At 39.6% G+C, this 21,870-nt stretch overlaps 2 protein-coding genes and 1 pseudogene across 2 annotated transcripts; 1 reads left to right on the top strand and 2 right to left on the bottom strand.

The window, feature by feature from the left end:
* Positions 1-2,935: 2,935 nt before the first annotated feature.
* Positions 2,936-5,816, bottom strand: GSTU10 (glutathione S-transferase TAU 10). The gene is made up of 2 exons (XM_088984830.1): positions 5,529-5,816; positions 2,936-3,509 (listed from the first exon to the last, which is right to left on the bottom strand). The coding sequence occupies exons 1-2, from the start codon at positions 5,814-5,816 to the stop codon at positions 3,123-3,125; spliced, it is 675 nt and encodes a 224-aa protein (XP_088840956.1). The 3' UTR covers positions 2,936-3,122.
* Positions 5,817-15,912: 10,096 nt separating this feature from the next.
* LOC148854231 (pentatricopeptide repeat-containing protein At1g74600, chloroplastic-like) lies at positions 15,913-18,726 on the top strand (annotated as a pseudogene).
* Positions 18,727-18,957: 231 nt separating this feature from the next.
* NAC094 (NAC domain containing protein 94) lies at positions 18,958-21,458 on the bottom strand. Its single transcript, XM_088941695.1, has 3 exons — positions 20,687-21,458; positions 19,878-20,185; positions 18,958-19,745 (listed from the first exon to the last, which is right to left on the bottom strand). Exons 1-3 carry the CDS (start codon positions 20,865-20,867, stop codon positions 19,002-19,004), a joined length of 1,233 nt encoding a protein of 410 aa, XP_088797821.1. The 5' UTR covers positions 20,868-21,458; the 3' UTR covers positions 18,958-19,001.
* Between the last annotated feature and the right edge of the window lie 412 nt (positions 21,459-21,870).

Below are 21,870 nucleotides of genomic sequence, written 5' to 3'. Positions count from 1 at the left end.
AAGTGATATTTGAATTTTCTTTATCAACCATCCACAGAAGGATGTTCACGGGTCGGGTTGGGTCGGTTTACTGAGGTTTTTCCAACCGATTCTACCTGATCAGGTTACCTGAGATGGAAATTGAAACTGACCCAGTGTTAAGCAAAACCGACCTGGTTGGGTTGGTTTTGGATCTAAGTTCATCCATACCCCCCATGGTCACCTAGTTTTCTGGAAATATATTTAAAACTGAAATATGTATTTTTGAGAATATATATATATATATTCTGGATATATATATATTAAACAAAAATATACATACAAATATATTGGGTTATATATTTTCTGGAAATATATACTGACATATTTCATAATATATATATTTTTAGATATAGATATTGGAATATATATTTTCAGATATTTCAATTTTTAGTTAAGTAGGAACTAAGTTGGTTCGTTTCGGGTCGATTTTGGTTTTCACACGAGAAAACCGAAATTGACTTGAACCATCAGTTTATGAATTTGTATAACCCGAAACTGACTAGTGCTGATGAAAACCTGGCCGACTCGGGTTGGGTCGGGTTGGACCTTCTTATGAACAGTCCTACATCCACATGTTGATAAAAATGAGCAGTCTCAATGCTTTGCCTCTTCTATTCAATAAAGTTGGGGTAATGTCTCAGTGGGTGTTCTGATGACCCCAACATAGAAGAAGCAAGGATTTGAGACTGTTCATTTTTTTTGTCAATGTTTGGATGGTTGATAAAGAGAATTAGATGACACTTGAAGGGTATGTGTTTTTTCAAATGTCACTCAACGGTTGGTTAACGGGCTGGTTAATGGTAGGTATTAGATTGACAAGTTTTAAAAGTTTGAGCTCTGAATTGTTGTGTTTTAAAGTTCAGGGATCAAAGTGGCACTCGGCCTAGTACAGAATACCAATCTGGAATTTTCCCTTCATTATAAGTTGAAAATTCCCCAAATTTTAGATACCTTTGCTACTAAGTTCCCTTCTCTTGAAACTGGTTGAACTATGAACCACGTATAAAGGCCAAACTTTTTCTTGAATTGTATTTGAAATGATCGTTTTATTGCTGTTACCTCATTGGGGGGGGGGGATTCTATGAAATGATCCTTTATGTTGCGACTTGGGTGGAGGTGATCCATTGCAAACAATAAAAGAAGCCTCTGTGCTGAGATCTATTTTCACATGGAATCAGCCACACATTGGGAGTATCTCTATTACAAATATCTAACATTCCCGTATGTTAAATACTTGGAATTCATATTGAGATCCCCAATGTGTGGCTGGATGCCTTATTTGCATAGTATCTGCTCTTACCAGTGGCACTGGGCATGGTTTTTGTTTACAAGGCGGCTGTATGTCAATCTATTCGTAGCGACGTTTTAAGCCCCATGTTTTTGCTGGAGATAAAACAAAAACCATCCAGTTAGTTTTTCCAAGCCATGAATCTGTCACCTCTGGGTGATTCACCTACGATTGAAATTTCGAACCATATATGGTATTGGTGTTGAAGATTGAAATTGTTCTCTGAATTGGCCACCATAAAATTTGGGCCGTATTAGTAGCATTTTGATTGATAACCTGTTTATGGGAAGAGGTGGTTTCTAACTTTATTCCCGTTGAGAGCGAGTCTGTCACAGATGGATCACGCACTAAATGGTTTATGACGTAGGCACCAATTATCCAGCACTGATTCCGTACAACGAATATACGTAATTAGCTAAACTAACATATTAGTAGAGCCTTGTTGTCAGCCTAGGCTGTCGAATATTCCCCATATAACCATGGGAACATCTGGAGGTTACTTTTGGCTGGACTGTTTTAGTAGCCTCTACACATGACACTTTAATTATTTTTGATTTTTATTTGTCTTATTGTAAAATTGTAAATACAATTGGGAGAATGACCCTTCAGCTCACGGTCAGAATTTTTAGGCCAAAAAAATACAATTGGGATAAGATGCCAATTTATAAGCGGGCATTGATATATAAAATGGGGTATTTAACATTTTAAATTTTTATAGGTTTGGAATCTGTTCCCTTTTCTAAATACTATTTTACACAGTAATTATGAGACGTCATTCACAATAGTCTCCCAAAACAGCCCAAAACAGCCAAAATTTTTCCTCCAATCTGTCATGTACCCAATCATTGTGCTACATTGAATGCGTATGACCTAATCTCACACTTTGCATTAGTGGGTTGGTTTAAAACATTTGTGATTGTGGAAGTTCTATTCACTTTCAGGATTCAATTGTGATGTTATAATTCTTATTTTCATCTGTTTTATTATATTAAGTGTGAAGAGTAAAAGATTGCATCCAAACTTTGGGATCAGAAATGTTGAGGAAATAATGCAATTTAGATAGAGAAAATGCTTGTGAAGGTAGAGAACAAATATTGAAGACTAGCAACAGTAAAATAAACTTATATTATAGAACAAATCTTGAAGACTTAGTTCCTTTTCTTTTTAATTGATAAAAGAGAAAACACATTAAAGTTCATATGCAATAAAATCAACCTACTCGTTTGCAACAAATAAATAAATAAAATGTCTGAAAGTAAATATTAACTCCATGTTCTCTGTTTTATTTCATTAGTAGAACAAAGAAAGAAACCATGAAAATTTTCCATTTATTTCCGTTGCTAGTTTCCCTTAATTATTTCTGACCGGCCGGGAAAGCCCATTTCAGCAGGCGGCGAAGATGCTCCACCAAAATATTAACTCCATGTTCTCTGTTTAATTTCATTAGTAGAACAAAGAAAGAAACCATGAAAATTTTCCATTTATTTCCGTTGCTAGTTTCCCTTAATTATTTCTGACCGACCGGGAAAGCTCATTTCAGCAGGCGGCGAAGATGCTCCACCAAAATATTAACTCCATGTTCTCTGTTTAATTTCATTAGTAGAACAAAGAAAGAAACCATGAAAATTTTCCATTTATTTCCGTTGCTAGTTTCCCTTAATTATTTCTGACCGACCGGGAAAGCCCATTTCAGCAGGCGGCGAAGATGCTCCACCAAAATATTAACTCCATGTTCTCTGTTTAATTTCATTAGTAGAACAAAGAAAGAAACCATGAAAATTTTCCATTTATTTCCGTTGCTAGTTTCCCTTAATTATTTCTGACCGGCCGGGAAAGCCCATTTCAGCAGGCGGCGAAGATGCTCCACCAACATGTTGTGTGGTGGGAGTGTTTCTTTAACTAAAGGAAGGCCTAGTAGAGAGGTCATCCATGAGAAGACAAGTGGGTTGTTTGCTGGGTCAATAATCTTGCTACCGCTCACTTGTTCAAAAGCTTCATGAAGACCCAGTACTGAACCCACGACGATGTCCAGATATCCGGGCGTCCTGCCACCAAAGGACGACGACAGCATGCCAACTGAAATACAGTCTTGAATTCCTTGTTCCAACACCTTCAGTTTCTTATTCAGCTCTTCCTCTGCTTCCGCTTTTTTGCCCCCAATCCATTCTTGTGTTAAAACTGCTATGAGGCTCGGTAACAACTGTTGCACAAACGGAATAACGTATCGGCCATTGATTAATTATTGTATTGAAGAAACAAACTTAAAAGGAGGGATATGGGTGGTGGTTCTAGCTAGGAAATTAGTTGTGTTTACCTGCTGATCAAAGAAATTGGCCCAGAAGCGAAATGCGGCTCTGTGGTAACTGGTAAGGGTCCTGCGGCAGTAGTGGCGGGGAGGTTTTCCAGTTGTCATCGATGTATTCGAGAATTACGAGCGACTCGGTGATAGGTCTTCCATAATGGATGAGTACGGGGACCTTCTTATGAACTGGATTATATTGGAGTAGCATTTGGCTTTTGTTACTCAGATCTTCTTCTACATACTCGTAGCCTATGCCCTTGAGCTTCAGGGCCAATTCAACCCTCTTGCAATATGAGCTTGCCCACATCCCCAATAACTTTACATCCTTTACCTCGCCCATTCTCTCTCTCTGTCTCTCTGTCTCTCTCTCTCTTCAACGTGAACCTCAGCCTGATGATGCTTTACATAAAGTTTCTATTCGGTTGGTTGGTATTTTATATTTGGATTTAGGTGCGTGGAAGTGTGGAACATGACCTGTTGCTAACATTAAAAATTAAACAGGTACAATAAAAAAAGGTAGATACATCTACTGAGTTTCTTTCTTTCTTTTCTCTGGAAGCATCCTTGAACCTCCTTTAGGTTTGTTTTATTTGTTTTTTTTTTTTGATGGGCAACACAGGGTGGGAGCAGCCCATCCCCGAACTCATAAGCCCCCAACCCTGGTGAAATCGTGATCGATCAATCCCAAATCTCCACAACAATCGGCCAGAAACCTTATTACCAACTCAGTCAATTTGTACCTTTAACCTCTAGCTCTAAAGTTCTTTAACAAATAAAAATTTATGCTGCCGGAAAAACGAGATGGTAGAAGAGCTTTGACCAATTAACACCCATACAAAATTTATTTGTAAAGGTTTTCTTACCTTTCTCTATTTTTTTCCTTCAAACCCAACATAACCTTAAGGATTATACTGTACTCCCCTTCATTCATTTATTCAAACATAGATGCTGTCATCAGGTTTGGCCCAAGTTAGCATTGTACATTGCTTCGGGCTTGAGTCTTTAGGCTGGGTCCATTCAAATTTTGATAAAAGTCCAATGGACTCAATCTGAGCCCACCCAAATTACACCCTTAATCATAAAGTATTAATGTCCAATGCTAAGTGAGAGATTGAATGATTGTGGGCCTCATGTATTTATGATTGACATGGGGCATTATCATTGGTTCCACAGCCTACTAACCAACCATTATGTATGTTCAGCTAATCTGATATCATTCACCTTAGGTTCTATTTACATCGCATAGTTCAATTTTATATCCATTTGTTTGTAATTACGATTTGCATTTCTATCAGACACAAAATTTTACTTTTTGTTTCATTAGCATTTACTAACAGTACAAATTTTGCATCCTAAAAATTGATGAAAAATTTGCACCATCTTCCTTTTACCCCTCTCTCTCTCGTATAATGTGGGGTTACATCAAACAGACAACTCTCCTATATCTATTCTCTTTTATATAAAGTGGTGACCACTTCATTTTACTTCCTCCAAACCAAATAAAACAAAAATTAAATCCAAGCTCAGCCAACTTTGCCCAAAATCAGTATTACTTTTAAGTGTTGCAGAATTTTTTTTCACTATCAAAATAGAAAAAAAAAAATTCATTACTCTATCAGTACAAATCAGATTCAACCGGAAGATCAAATTAGATTAATTCAAACCTACTATAATTCTCGACTCAGCTTTAACCCCAAACATCATACGATCAATCATGTCATGCCATTATGATCTATTAAGAATCCTGTTTTTATGGGTCAAATTATAGATCTTTAAAGGATTCTTTATAACTTTAGACTACATTTTTTTTGGGGGTTTTCTTTTTACACTTTTTTTGTACCAATTTACTACATAAAATAACTTATCAAGTAAAGTTTTGATACAAACAGCAACTCAAATTTTATGGAATGTCCTCACCTGTTGATGAAGGAAGTTACCCCAAAAGCGGACCTTTGCTCTTCCGTATGGATCTTCAGGGAGGAGTCGGGGAGCGGTCGTCCAGTTTTCATCGATATACCCAAGAATAACAAGCGACTCGGCAATCGGTTTTTGGTTGTGGACGAGTACGGGAACTTTCTTATGAACAGGATTGTATTGGAGGACCAACTGGCTCTTGTTACTTAAATCTTCCTCCACATAATCATAAGGTATACCCTTAACTTTTAGGGCCAATTCAATCCTCTTGGAGTAATGGCTTGCCCACATACCATGCCATGGTTTTTAAAACCGGGCCGGACGTGAAAACCGGGAATGGTTCTGTTTTTCCTCAAACCCATTTTTTTTTAAACTGTTGATTTTGGTCAGTAAATTGCTGAATTGGCCGGTTAACTGTTCGAACAGTTCGAACAGTTTTGACTGTTTTCCAACTTTTTTAATTTTTTATTTTTGTCAAAATGAACCGACTGTTCGAACCGATAATCGGATTCTTGACCGGTTCGGTCATCGATTCGTTTTTAAAAACAATGTACCATGCAGTTTCACTGCTCTTTGCTCCTCCATGCTCTCTCTCTCTCAGGCATACACACGTTTCTTGATCCTGAAGTTTATATAACCCAATTTCTTGGGCTCATATTACACACTTTAATAATTTGTTGTGGAAACTGGAAAGTTCTACTTGGACTTTGAAGTTTTCAACCATGTCTTTGGTCTTGGCATACCATGCATCTTAGAAATTACACCTTCTTATTTTGCAGCTTTTTAATGTTATGCTTTAGGTGAGTCAAATATGTTTGTTGCTAATTAAAAATCACATCCTTGGCTTATTCACTGGTCACTATAAAGACTTTGGCCTATGTTTGGTTTGAAGGAAAAGAAAGGTAGGGAAATTATACAAGGTTTGTAAAGGTTTCCCTACCTTTCTGTATTCTTTACTTCAAACCAAAGTTTTTAAAATTAGCCTAAAGAACAAATTGATCAGGGGCCTGGTTCCCGGGTCGAACGGTTGGCCTATTCTGATAAAAAAATAAAAAAATAAAAAAATGGTCAAAACCATTAAATGGTTCGAATGGTTCAATCGCTTGGGTCATCTGATCGATTCTTGGTTTTTTCGATTCAACCGTCCGGTCCAATTCGGGTTTGAAAACCATGCTTCAAACCAAACACACTCTTAGGGTTTATACCCGGACTTATGTGAACGGGAATAAAAATACAAAAATGAGAAAAAAAGGAAATACTTGAGAAATAGCCAATTTTCTTAACAGAAGATGATGCGCGAGGGGTCCACTATCCCCACGATGACGCGCTCGTAATAAAGTTAAGAATCAACGACTTCGAGGTTAGATGCATACTCGTTGACTCAGGCAGCTTGGCCGACATTCTCTTCAAAACTGCGTTCGACCAGCTTCAGTTGCAAAGAGGCGACCTGAAGCCTACAGACACTCCTTTGGTGGGCTTTAACGGAGAAGAAGTCCGACCCCTTGGGAAAATAACAGTATCTGTGGAAGTCAGCACATGGCCTTGTGTGGTCAGATTCAAACACAACTTTCTGGTGGTCACGACCCTCTCCCCCTATAATGCCATAATAGGTCGATCGATCACCCATGTCCTACGGACGGTGGTCTCCACTTATCATTTGGCAATGAAGTTCCCTATAGACTTCGGTGTGAGGGTAGCGTGGGGCGACCAACTTGAGTCCCGCAAGTGAACAACTATTTGTTTTTTTAGTAAGTAACTAGTAGAACGGCATCTAGAAACAAGAGTGACTTTTCATCTTGGGCTAAACCAACCCAACAGCTCGAAACTAACAAAACAACGCGAAGGCATATCACAGCTTTGCACTATATCCTAAATACATGAGAAACATGAACTTGTGTACTCTCCAAAATGCTGTTACTTTTGTTGCATACAAAAAATAATAACCAAGTAAAAGAAAAGAAAAGAATGTGAAGGCTACTTTTGTTGCATACAAAATGATGTTACTTCTGCTACAGTACATGGACATATTCTGATATTCATAAAACATAAGCAAGCAAGCCTTCCCTCATAGTATATATATATTATCTCCTTCTAGCTAATAGGTTAATGAGCAAGCTTCTCTCTCCACTTTCGAATCAGTTCAACCAGTTTGTCATGGGGTGGAAGTGTGTCTTTCATGATAGGGTGTTCTTCAAGAGCGGTGAGCCAGGAATAGCAAAGTGGGAACTTGTCTAGGTTGATCAAGTCGGTACCCATCACCAGGGCCTCCTTCACAGCACGGTGGTTGCACATACTCGATCCCATGGCAATGTCCAGGAATCCTGGGGTATCTCCATTGAAGAAAGGTGACCTTGCTGTTACAGTACTCTCTTTCTCAAAGAGTTCTTCTTCCATCACTCTCATGTTCTCCAGGAGCTCTTTTGTGGCTTTCTCTTGCTCTTCGCCCCCCGTCTTCACAATTACGTTGATACTCGGGCTCAACTGAAATAAGAATAAGGCACGCACAAATTAATTAATACATCATGGCATTATCAAACCAAACATACAAATTGAGCTTACCTTTTGATCGTAAAAATTGGCCCAGAAGCAGACCGTATGGCTCTTTCGTATGGGTCTTCCGGCAGTAGTAGGGGAGCTTTCTTCCAGAACTCATCAACATATTCCAGAATTACAAGAGACTCAGCGATGGGTCTACCGTTATGTACCAATACAGGGACCTTCTTATGAACAGGGTTGTAGTTGAGAAGCGATCGACTCTTGTTGCTTACATCTTCTTCCACATACTCGTACGATATGCCCTTAAGTTTGAGGGCCATTTGGACCCTGTTGCAGTAGGAACTTGCCCACACCCCATACAACTTCACCTCCCCCATACTCTTCTTCTCCCTCTTTCCTCTCACTTACTGAACGTAATAAATAAGCTTGTAGTCGAGGTGTGGCCTTTTCCAGTGGTCGAGATTGGGTGAGTCAATTATGTTTATCCCAGAATGTTCATAGTCATAGGGAGTTACTAATAAAAAATGGGAAATCTAAGATATAGTATGGAAAGAGTTTTGACTAATCAAAACTCACCCATACATAAAAATCCACACAAAAAGATAGACAGATGTTCCAGAAGATGGTATCTCAAGAGGCGAACGGATGGGCCCCCACGGAGCGCGCCCCATACAGCTCATCCACCATGCATTGAAAACATCTTCCGTCGTACTTGTCATGGGAGATGTTCCCAAATCACGGAGGGATGGGCTGTGGGCAGCCCATCCCATCTCTCTCTCAAGACTCAAAGGGTGGAACGACCATCATTAAAAGTTTGTAAACCAAGAAAAAGGAAGCAATGATCCAGCAGGCAGCAGGAGTGCTGATGCTGAATGAACTGTGTGAGACCTGTTGATGAGTTCATCCTTTTAAAAAACTAGGCAATGGGAATAAGGTCAATTAACTGGGGCGTAATATCAATAAAAATAATTAAAAAATTTTAATATAATTTCTAGAATATGTTAATTTTTTTTAATATCATATAGGGGTAGAAATACTGTTCATCTCCTTCTTCCTCTAAACCACCGAATAAATCTCTTCACCTCCATCTCTCTTTTCTTCTTCTTCTTGTTTTCTTTGTAATCCATTAGGCTCAGTTTGGAAGGAGTACAAATACATATGTACAATGCAAATATATACAAAATACAAGGTTTTACACTCTACAAATTTGCATTTGTACTCCTTTCAAACCAAGCCTTAAGAGTGTTTCTACAATTGGGTCTCCTACTCTTGATCTTCCCGTGAAACTTCGCAGTTCAACCAAATCGGCCCTGCAGGCGAACTTAACACACACCACATCAAGGCAGGCGAAAGCCAACTGCATGGCTACCTGGACTATCTCTTTTTTGTGTTGTGCAACGGCCTTGAATGTTCTTTTGTAACTGGTCAGGTGACCCCATGCTCTAACGATGACTCTTTGCTCGACCCGACTGATCTTCCCTCGAAGAAGCTCCATCAATGGTGAAATTATGCTAGATTTTACAGCTTCCTCTGCGAACTCGACCTTGTTCATAGTGTAGGAATCAATGATGTAAGCGGCGTAGAGGGGGATGTAAATATTCTGGCCTCTTAGAAGCCTGTTAGAGGTATTTGAAGTAGTTTGAACACCGGTAAAACCTAAAAATCAGGATTGAGAGAGATTTATTTGATGGTTTGAAGGAGGAAGGAGATGAATAGCGTTTCTGCCCCTATTTGATATTTTATAAAAAAAAATTAACCTATTTTAATAATTATATTAAAAAGATTTTTTTTTTTTATATTAGGGCCCAAAAGTTGCCCTTATCGACTATAAATCCAAAAAATAAATCTTGGATTGTAGAGTTAAAAAAAATATTTGCAATTAATATTCTAATCAGAAAAAGACAATCAAGGACCTAAATGGGGTAACGTGTCATCTGCAGAAACGTTAAAAACAGTTTTCAAACAGCCATGGCCCATAACTAGTTGACTAGTTACTGGGTTGTCCCCAAAGAGAAGAAAATGGAAGATTAATCAAGACAGATGTAATGCTGCATACTGTACAATCGTATTCATACACAATGCCAGGCATGCCTCTCTTATTAGAGGCTGTAAGACAATAAACATTAAACACTTCCTTTGGCTGATCAAATGGGTAGCAGAGGCAGAGGGCCTCTTTGGTAGATCGGTGGTTGCATACACTCCATCTTATGAGGCAGTGTTTTAAAAACGCCATTGACCCGGCGGTTGAACCGTTCAATTAAAAAATGGTTCATATTTTTTGTCCTGTTTTTCACTTGACTCATTTTTCTATAAAAGATGTTGATTTGATCAGCAAATTGCTGGGCGGTCTAACTGTTGAATTGTTCAATCCAGATGATAATATTTTAAAAATGCAATTGATCCGGGTGATTGAACCATTCAATTCAGAAATAGTTCATATTTTTTATCTTGTTTTTTCACCTTACCCATTTTTTAGTTTTCTATAAAAAACATTGATTTGATCAGCAAATTGATGGACAATATAACTATTGTCCGGATGGCAGTTTTGGGATTGGCTTGGAAAATATTAAAATTAATTTAAAGCAACTAAAAGAAAATAAAAAAATAGTTTTATAATCTATCCATATGCACTTAATTGGTATACATATTAACTGGCCCAGCAGAGACACGGATTCAAATCTCGATATTATCACGTATTAATGATGTGAAGGTTGATGTTCTTATTTTGAAATCGTTGAATTAGGATTTAGAATATCAGGAATATTACCTGAACCGCACCGCCAGGATTGCTACCACTGATAAAAACTGGTAAATTATAATTTCCTTCAATCCAATGAGATGGGAATACCATCCATCTAAGTTGTCCAGTTCATCTACCAAGATTCAAAGCATCGATACTATGCATCTTTATTTTTTTTTTTAATTTGTTTTTAAAAGGGAGAATGACGGTTTAACCCAGGATTATAATTTTTGAGCCCAAAGTACAGTTGAGGTGGGTATCAGCTCGGAATTGATGCCAATTTATGGGTAGGCATTGATGTATAAAATGAGAATTTTTGACATTTTAAATTTCCAATAGAATCTATATATTTTTTTCTTTTTCTTTGATAGAAAAAGGATAAAGCTTACATACTATGAGTACATGTACATCTATCAAAAGATACACCCGAAATATCATCCCAGATGAAGTGTAACAATTCTATTGGGGGGATTACAAAAACTGTAGACCTCTGATCTTGAAAAATTAAGTTTGCCAGTCTGTTCTCCCATTGAATTGTTCTCGATGACCTGTGCATTACACTTGGAAACTGGATTAGCTATCATCATATATAGCTGATGAGTACTTTGAATTTCCTTCCAATATCTAACAGGTTTAGCATCATTACGTGCTTTACAGATGGAAAGAATTGTGCACTTGGGTAAAAATGGGTCAAGTATCAGGTTGATAGTTCTGTTCAAAAGTATAAGGCAAGGCTTGTTGCACTTGGGTACATGCAGCGAGAGGGGATATATTTCGAAGAAACCTTCTGTCCAGTAGTTAGGTTTGATACCGTACGAACTATTTTATCTATTGCTGCTCATTTTTCTTTTCGATATAGGCCTTAAACTTCTTGAACACCGAAAAGGCTTTTGATTTTTCTTTCAAAAAATATACCTACGTCTTTCGGCTAAAATCATCAACAAAGACTATAAAATACCTGCTATTGTTGAGGGAATATGTTGTCATGGGCCCACAAACATCCACATGAATCAGTTCTACAGGTTTGGAAGCTCTTCTTGCTTTGCTTGTCGGGAAAGAATCACACTGCTGCTTTCTAACTACACAACTCTCATAAACATCATCAACATTTTTAATTACAGGCAAACCATCAACAAAATTCTGTTCATACATAAAACCCAAACTTCTGAAATTAAGATGCCCATATCTATAATGCCAAACCCAGGTTTCGTCACTCACAGTTGCTTTCAAAGCATGCTGATCAGTAAAGGTGAGAATGTAGGAAAAAATTTTGTTTTTTGACATGGGTACTTCAACTACCAACTCCGTTTTTTATTTGTCTTTATATACAAAGCAAATGGAATCTTCAAAGGCAAGAGAATACCCATCCAACATAAATTTCCCAACACTCAACAAATTTGAATTCAGATGAAGAACATATAGAACATTCTGAATATATTTCAATCCAAGAGAGTTCAACATCACAATACCTTTTCCTTGTGCCTCACGTACCGTTCCATCACCCATTGTGATCTAACTAGTCACAGATTCATCTAAATCGGTGAAAAGATGCAAATCACTTGTCATGTGATTGCTGCAGCCATTGTCGATGTACCAAGCTTTTGGAGAACATTCTTTGGCAGAGAAACATGCAAGAAACAGACTTTCGATATCATCTTCCCCTTTCTCCTGGGCTAGATTGGCATGCTGCACCTTACGCCAGCAAAATTTCTCTATATGGCCATATCTCTTACAGTAGTAACACTGTTTAGGGCTTTGATTCTCACCTTTATCATAGTTTCTTGAACCTTGATCGTACTCATTGGAACGGCCACTACTTCTGCCTCCTCTTCTTCCTCGTGACGAAGAACCACCATGCAACTTGGAGTTGCTTTGACATCTTGGTTCACCTTGTGAGAGCTGCATCTTACTGTAAAAATTATTCTCAACAGAAACATCATCATATCTCTTCATCCTATCTTCATGAGAGTAAAGAGAACCCTACAACTCATCAAGAGTTAACATACTCAAGTCTTTTGATTCTTCTATTGTAGCCACAACATGATCATATTTTTTAGGCAAACTCCTAAGAATTTTCTCAACCACTTTGTGCTCACTCAAATCTTCACCATGCTTTCTAATTTGATTCACAACATGTTGGAAATATAATCAAACAAAATATCTCCATCTTTTATAAGCAAACTTTCAAATTTTCTACGAAGAGTTTGAAGTTTAACAGTTACCACTTTTGCAGTGCCTTGATACATTGTATACAATCCATCCCAGGCTTCTTTGGACCTTATTGCAGCAGATATGTGTCGGAAAATCACGTCATCCACAGCTTGTTGGATGAAGAATAAAGCTTTGGCATCTTTCTTTCGGATGTCTCTAAGAGTATCAGTTGCCACTCCATCTTCAGTATAGCCCTTCTCCACTAAATCCCATAGTTCTTGGGATAAAAACAATGTCTTTATCTTGGTACTCTACACATCATAATTACTCCATTGGAAAATCGGAATTGAAGGTTGTGATGGGTTCACTCTAATGTGATTATTGGCCATCTGGATTGAAATAGCTCTGATACTGGATGTTAAAAAATAAAGGATGGTTAACACAATGAAAAGAATAGTAACAAGACAACGAAATTTGTAGAAAGGGCATATCTTTATTCAGTGCATAACCGACGTTTAAATAGCAAGAAAACATGACAAACTATCAGAGATTTTAGTACCAAACACCCCTATGACTCCTAAAAAGTAGCAAATACAGCCCAACTGAAAGTACTAAGTCATTATTTGACCAACTCAACAGTAAATAGTTTCTACATTAATCTTTAACATCCTCACGATGATTCTCTCATGTATGTTTAAGCAATTGGTGATCTTCATTTATCATTACTATGGATCGGTGTAGGGTGAGAAGGAAGACATCATTCTGGAGCTGATGCATGGCTGTCGTAAAGTTGCTTGCTCCTAGCAAGAACCTTTGGATTGCGGGGTTGGCATATGGGTTTAATATTCTAATTGGTTGGTTTTCGGACACGAAGGTTTCATGGGTTGTGATGTAACCGTTTTCGGCCACGTACCAATGTGTTGTGATGTAAAGTTTTTTGGCTAAGTCCCTCGTTATTTGACCCGGTGGTGACGTGCCTTAGTGATGAGCTACTTGGTGGTGAACTGCGTGGTGGTGAACTACTTGGTGGAGAACTGCCTAAGGGCGAACTGCCTGGTGGTGAACTGTCTGGTGGCAAACTGCCTGGTGGCGAACTGCCTAGTGGCGAACTGCTTGGTGGCAAGCTAGCTGGTGGCGAACTGCCTGGTGGCGAACTGCCTAGTGGAGAACTGCCTAGTGGCGAACTGCCTAGTGGAGAACTGCTTGGTGGCGAGCTGCCTGGTGGCGAACTGCCTGGCAGAGAGCTACCTGGTGGCGAACTCCCTACTAGGCGGCCGGTGACTTAGAGAATGGTGGAGCTCCCTGGTGCGGTGCAATCTGACTGCCCCTAGGATGAGGTGGTCTTCTTTCCTTTGTAGGCAGTGGGAGCTGAGGGACCTGCGAGAACTCCATTTTTCCTCCTCTTTGTAGGTGGCGGGAGCTGAGGAACCTGCGAGAACTCCCTCTTTTCCTCCTCTTTGTAGGCGGCGGGAGCTGAGGGATCTGCGAGAACTGAATCAGAGGTCCCGGGAGTATTTTCCCGGCGGGGGCTCTTCGACGCTTAAGTTAGCACTCTGATTGTAGAGAGCTTTGAAGGTAATATTGGAGAAACAAGAGAGCTAGAGAGCAGGGATTACTTCCCTTTTTTCCTCCTCTTTGTATACCGGAGTCCTCATAGGTTAGGTGGGTGAAAAACCTCCAAACGGTAAGACTCGTCACATCCTGTCAGAACCAGGGTATGGTGGTGAACTCCTCGAGGTCGTCAGGCTGGCGCTTGTGTCAGGCGGCCAGGTCGGCACCTGGGCCGGGTTGTCAAGGCGGCGCCTGCGTCAGTTGGCGGGTCGGTGTCTGGGCCAGGTCGTCAGGTTGGCCCCTGTGTCAGTCGGCGGGTCAGTGTCTAGGCCAGGTCATCAGGCAGTAGATCTTCCTGCGATACGCCAAACTACTTCTGTATCGAACTTCTCTACCGCGAGTTGCCTATAGCGAGCTGTCTGGGGGTGAACTGCCTGGGGGCGAACTGCTTGTGGCGAGCTCTGCCGAACTGTTTGTGGCGAGCTCTACCGAGCTGCCTGGCTCTTTAGCGAGCTCCCTGGTGAGCTACCGAGCTCGCGGGGTATGTATACCGCCGAGTTTATCGGTGGGCGTCTTACGGGCGGCTTGGCCGGATCATGTGCTAGGCTGGTCCAGGTCGGCCAAGTCGCGCACGGGCAGCGCGCAGGTCGCGCCAGACCGGCCAGACTGGTGCCCAGGTGGGTCACCAACTTCGTGAATTTATTGGCTGGGTGTACCTAGTTGTCACGAGGTGCCACATGTCACAATTCTAATGGAGGGACAAATCTGCCCTCATCAGGTTGCTTGCGAGGATTGGTGACTAATTGGTGGATGATTTAGTATGAGAGGTAGCTGTTGGGTTGGTTATGGACTAGGTAGTAGGAAGGGTTGATTGTTGATTAGTATTTGTGGGGATACTGGAAGAACCAAATTCCATAAATTGATCATTGTGTTCCATATGAGGGCGGGTTCCAGGAATGCGGTCAGCTGCATTGGTTGACCTGTGATGATTAAACTCTCGCTTTATATCTGTAGTAGATGTTCCCGATCTTGTGCCATTGGAATGCTTAAGACCTTTTGTTCTTGTGCTCTTCAGACGATTGTGCTCTTGTTCGTGCTCTATGTCCATATATACGTGCCTACCGTTCTGATCCATATCTTGATCATCAGAGATTACAAATGATGTGTTTGTAATCACCTTTGCATGTGTAGACTGAGCCACATCAGATTGATATTGTTGCAGAGAATTATTGACACGTTCAGCACCTTGCTTGTTCCTCGTGTCGTTTGGTGGCGGCTGAGAAAGCCACCTTAATGTAGGTGTCTCTTCACTTGACGGGAGATTAGATCGAAATTGCTCAACATGGATGGTTTGCACCTGCGATGCCTGATTTTCTTCATGGTTAATGGCCACCTACTTAGATTTTCTGATCGTCGGATCATCAGTAGATTTCCTCTGTAATACTTGGAATGTGTTTGGATGGGAAAAACCACTTATACTTGTATGATGCATGCTACCAGTGTCCTCTAGCTGGGGTTGATTACTGTTTGGTTGCACTGATTTTTTCCGCAGCCGTCGGGAAGATACTTGTATCCATGGACCAAGTTTACCTTGAAGGTGATTATTTTCATCAGCATTTGGAGTAATTCCACTACTCCCTTGTGTGTTCTCAACCACCGATCCATCCGTCTGCGAAACTTGGAAATGGCATTGGTCCTTTGGATGACCCACCCAGCCACATTGGAATCAGATGATTGGTAATCTTTCATATGATAATGCAACCATTGACCATCAATTTGGTTCCTTGTATGTAGTGGCTTCCTCAAATCAAATTCCACACACAAACGTACAAATCGACTACTTATGCGCTGGGATTATACATTGGGGGCTCAGAGCTTGTACCTACATCTCAAACCACTACTTGTTCCCACATCTCAATCCATAGGACATAAATAACGCATTAGGAATATCTCTATTTTCATTCATAGGAGATGTTTTCAATACAGGGAGGCGGGTATAGATGTATTCGGTGGGCATGGATATGGGAACAAATAATAGGTGGCAGATCCGGAGTGGTACGTTGGTGTAAATTGTTGGCGGATTCTATAATATGGGCTTTTAGCTTGGCCTACAACATCCATTCCAATAGGTTTATATCTCCGCCCCACAGCACATTCCGCCGTGTATTGTGGACATTTTTCGCCGATAGTACTAATCCTGATGATGTCATCATCGGGAGATATTCACATTACACGGCGGGACGTGCTATGGGGCGGAGATGTATACCATCAATTGCGGGTTTCGCACGTTCGGTTCGGACGTTCCCGTACGGCCATGCCTGCGAATCAAACCTACTTCGTGTGTTAACTTTAAACAAAATGAATTCTCTCCTTCCGACAATCCGACATGAATCAAATGAGTTTCCTCAACGACCAAACCCTTTCTGCAAAAAAATTCCAATCTTTCCCTATCAGATATATATATTCCCTCTCCCTCCTTGAAATCCCATTAACATTTCAAGGTGAGCATGACAAATATCGTACGTCTTTTAACCCAGTTGACTACTTTAGTGACCCAAGAAATGCAAAATCCCACAGCCGGATAGATCAAATCAATTCATTCTCATATCATCAAAACGCCCCTTATTTAGTCCGTTTCCTTCGTTGCCAACTCTGTTATTGAATGCTATTGTGAATGTGCAGCAATGGACGATGCCATCCGCCATCCGATTGTTCGATGAAATCCCTTATCCAAATGGTATCTCATGGAATATCACCATTTCAGGTTGCAACCAAAACCTGAAACATGAGGATTCTTGGAGAGTATTTTGCAGAATGCTTTCTTTTGGGTTTAACCCCAATCAGTTCACGGGTGTGTTCTTTCAGCTTGCACTGCTTCTCAGGCTATTTTTTCTGGTCACCAGATTCGTTCTCGCTTAGTAAAGGGTACTTTACTAATGGATGTTTATGTTCGGACCGGAATGATAGATTTGTTTTCAAAAGTGGGAGTTTCAAATATGCTTTGACTGAATTTCAAGACGTTTTATGTGAGAATATCGCATGTTGGAATGCTATAATCGCTGTTGCTGTTAAGAATGGGGAAAGCGTGATTGCTTTATATATTTTTCTTGAAATGCTAGGTGAGTTCTCTCGATGCCAAACAGTTTTACATTTTCAAGCATTTTGAGAACTTACACTGCACTTGGAGATCGAACAAGGGATTGGCAAAGGGTTCATGGGTGGGTGATCGAATGTGGCGTAGAAGATATCTTTGTGGGAATTGTTATTGTTGATCTTTATTTCTAGTGTGGTGATATTGATGAACTTGTAAATGAATTTTCATGTATGCCAGTCCATAATGTAGATTCTTTGGACTGCCATAATTTCAGGTGTTGTTCAGAAAGAGGATTGCATTTCTGCTCTGAAGTTCTTCAAGGAAATGAGAGTAGTTGGGGAAGAAATTAATACTTACACATGGCTCGTGCTAACCTTGAATGGTGAGAGAAGCCATCCAAATCCATTCATTGATTATAAAAACTGGGTTTTGTTCAGATTCCACAGTGAGGAGATCTTTGATTAACATGTATGCAAAAATAGGAGCAGTTGAGTTATATCTGCTTTCGCTCAGAAACTAGAGTCCAGGAAGGACAATTGAATTATTTAGGAGGATGGTTCAGGGAGGTCTAAGATGAATTTTGTAGTTCTAGTAGTTCTAGTATTGTTGACCATTTATATCTTTGGGAAACAGATCTATTGTTGCATTTTTAAAGCTGGGTTGATTTCTCATGTTCTTGTTGGAAGTGCTTTTTTCTCAATGTACTCCAAATGCGGTTTCTTAGAGGAATCTTGCGAAATTTTCGAATAGATCCATGACAAGGATGCAATTTTATGAGCCTCAATGGTTACAGGTTTTGTAGAACATTGTTGTGCAGACCAGGCGTTTCACCTATTCCGTGAGATGGTGCTTGAAGAAATTAGACCTGCGAAATTTCCTTAACTGCAATCCTCACTGCATGTTCTTCTCTTCAGTTCTTGAAGAAAGGCAAAGAAGTTCATGGACATGCTCTTCTGCATAGAATCATTTGAACAGTGCAGTGGAAATTGAGGCAGTGACGAACAATTTTTATTTATTTTTGTCAAAATAGCAAACTAAACCAAAATGAATAATCTTTTTTTTTTCTTATATTTCCTTTTCCTTTCTTATGAATAGAAAACCTCTTAGTGGCTCTCTCTGTATAATATGATTTTGTTGAACCACAAATTTTGTTCTGTATTGCATTCAAATTTCTCTGTACACATGTGCAATAATCTTCCATTAGCTTTTCTTTGATGTTATCATATTTTAAGTTAGCATTTTAGCATTAAATCTCAGCCTTGGAAAAAAAAAGGTCTAGGCTGCATGGAACAAAACATTTAACATGGTGAGTTTATTTTAACATAATTTTGATTAAAGGAAAGACTGTACAGTAAATACTGTAAAAAAATGTTTCTAAGAAATGCTCCATACTAACTGACTAAAAGCTAGAATATAGGTATTCTTTGTAAAACAATTTAATTGATCAAGTGTAGCACTTGTTTGTGGAATAACTGGTTGACATCTCACTAGGACATGGGGAAGAATCCCATGGAAAATTGGGCTTCCATGCATCAAACGTGCTTGAAGGCAAACTGAAGGGAAAGCCAATGGTTCGAACATTTTCCCACTGCTGGTTATTAACATGGGAAATATTTGAATTCTTCCTCAAGCATGTCTCTTCTACACCTGTGCCCATGTGCCCTTGCATTTCCTGTGGTAAAGAGATCGAGAAGCCGTTGAACTGTTGTTGTGTTCCTCCGAAATCTATACTGTCGGAGGTTTTACCAACATCCCCCATTATGACAGGTGAAAGATTTAAAAGCATAGACGCAGCATCAATTGTACACTTCCCAGCTCCTGAAATTTCAAGTGGTGAGAACGTGAAGCCTGAAGGAAGATCTCCATTTGAAAAGGGAAGCAGGGATATTTTAGAGAACGCTTGCTGATTAATGGATTTGTAAGATGGTGCATCTAGAGCAGAGTGACTACTGCAGGTAGTGGAGGATTGGTGCAGGTCATTATTAAAACCAAACTGAAGAACAGCTGATGATCCCGCTTCAGTTGTGCAAGATATATTCTCTGGACTGAACTGAGGGTAATGTGCGGCAGCTTGACTGCGTATATCAGATCTGGCTGTCTCAGGTAACGGAGAGACCCAGGAGTGAGAGAGAGCTCTCTGTCCTATGGAGTTCGTTTTCTTGAAAATCCTGCAAATCGCCCATGAATCCTACATACAGACCAGAGAAAGAAACTAATAAATAATCAATCTAATCCTGCATATCCAAGAAAATGCTAGCTATGAATATATAACAGATTTTAATTAGAAGCTAGCTTAGCTAGGTGGTTGACTCGGGCTTACATTGGCAGGAAGGTTTTTATCCATAGGGGTCGTCTTCTTAGGAGGAACTGAGTCAGATAGAGATGGCAGCCGGAATTCATGCATCATCCAGTCCGTTTTAATACCTTTGGCAGCTCTTCCCTTGTAGAACACAAGGGATTTCTTCAAACCAATGCACTTGGTTCCTTCAGAGGAATAGATAGGGCGGTCGGTTCCTGTGGCTTTCCAAAATCCAGCACCTGTCACTCGATTAGGTCTCGTACTGTTCCTGTATTTACGATCCCTTGGGCAGTAGAAATACCATTCTTTCTCTCCCGTAGTTGCCAACTCTTCATGCAGAATGAAAAAAGATGACAACAAGTATGTTACTTTTCGGACAAATTGCAAAGGAAATGAAGAACTAAAAGCAGTGGGTTTCTTGATTAATTTAATGATTTAGTTAAAGATCTATTTCTATAAGTAGTTTCAATAGATTAATAAGGTGAAAACAACAAATGTTTATATCTTTCTCAAATAAAAAAAGTTTACACAGTATATATATATATATATAACAGTAGTTGCTGAAATTAATTAATAATCACAAACAGTATACCTTTCCAGACATGGCAACTTATTTTGCTTGGCAGCTATAAACTATAAGGAAGCTTACAATAAAGAGAAACTAAACTAAACCAACCCCAAAGCCACTATTGAAAGGAATTAATAATTAAGGAGAATTACAGAATAAGTCAGTTAAAAAAACCAATTTTTTAACCATTTCCCAGTGCCTATATACCCAATAAGTGTATACTCCAAAGAAGCTGCCATGCACCAGATTTGAATGATCTTACTTGGAAGATCCCAGGGATCGTATTTATAGATATCCAGTTGCTTGATAAGCTCGATGGAGAGATTTTTTTGCTGGATCTTCCTCTTCAAATAGAAAGCAACAAGCTCTTCATCAGTTGGATGAAATCTAAACCCAGGCAGCATCACTTCATCCATCTTATCCATATCATTCTTCTCATCCATCTGTCTCTCTCTCTCTCTCGTCTCTGTAAGACTGCAACCCGCCTTTCTTTTACTCAGCTCGAAACTTCTCAGAGATGCACAAGGAATATCAGCAACACTGACGACAACTCTAAGTAGTCATTGCAACAATTTAAACGTACAGCTCATCAGGAGACGAAGTTCACAGCCCAGCTCACTTCGTTCAAAGCCATTATATGCTTCCTGAGGAGGTGTCTGCTTCCGAAGCTCCGGCCGCCCTTTCAGGGTGACTGTGTTGGAGTGCGTGTTTTTGCGAGGATCGCGGTGATTCCGAGAGAAGCTTAATTATGCATGCCAAAGCTAGCTCTAATTAAAGAATAACCGCCAAAGAACAGTCAAGACTCAAGAGGAGTGCGTTTTCAAGGGAAACTCTTGAACTCTTGTCATCACTTCCCTTCTCGAACCCATACATATATATATAGGCATAGGGTGTTTGTTTAAATCCGATCGAGGCGAAGGATCTCTAGACACTACAAAATCAGCGGTTTTTGGGGATCTCTAAATCAAATTGTTTTCATAGTTCTCATGCCCATCTCATGGAAACTTTGTTGTATCTACAGTTCTACTATAGTTTTTAAAATAATCTTTACTTGACTACTTGTCTTCTGTGCGTAAATGGGGGGCTGAAGGCATGAAGGCAGCTGAAATTAAACAACCTCCGGTGCAAATTAAAAGCTCAAATTTATATTCAATCCCAAAGATTGTTTGAAAATTCCTCTTAAAGCCCTTTAATATATCTTCAATAAAGTTGTTATTTTCATGACCAGTTCATCATCATCAGGACCAAAAAATCCCATTTCTATTCCTCATTATTCTACCTACTAAAGGAGAGGAGATATGGCCTCTGACTTTTCGGTCTAAATTATTTGTATATTAATGGAGATTTCTCGATCTCCCAAGTCCAAACGTATGAATGCCGATACTTATTGCCGTGTCCTCATGTCCAGACTACCATCCAAACTTCATTCCATTTATATTTTACTCT

This window comes from Nelumbo lutea, chromosome 4 (genome assembly GCF_056320005.1).
Source record: "Nelumbo lutea isolate HS-2025 chromosome 4, American lotus-T2T, whole genome shotgun sequence".
Classification (NCBI taxonomy): domain Eukaryota; kingdom Viridiplantae; phylum Streptophyta; class Magnoliopsida; order Proteales; family Nelumbonaceae; genus Nelumbo; species Nelumbo lutea.
The sequence above is the reverse complement of the archived record's forward strand: the minus strand, read 5'-3'. Positions and strand labels throughout refer to the sequence as shown.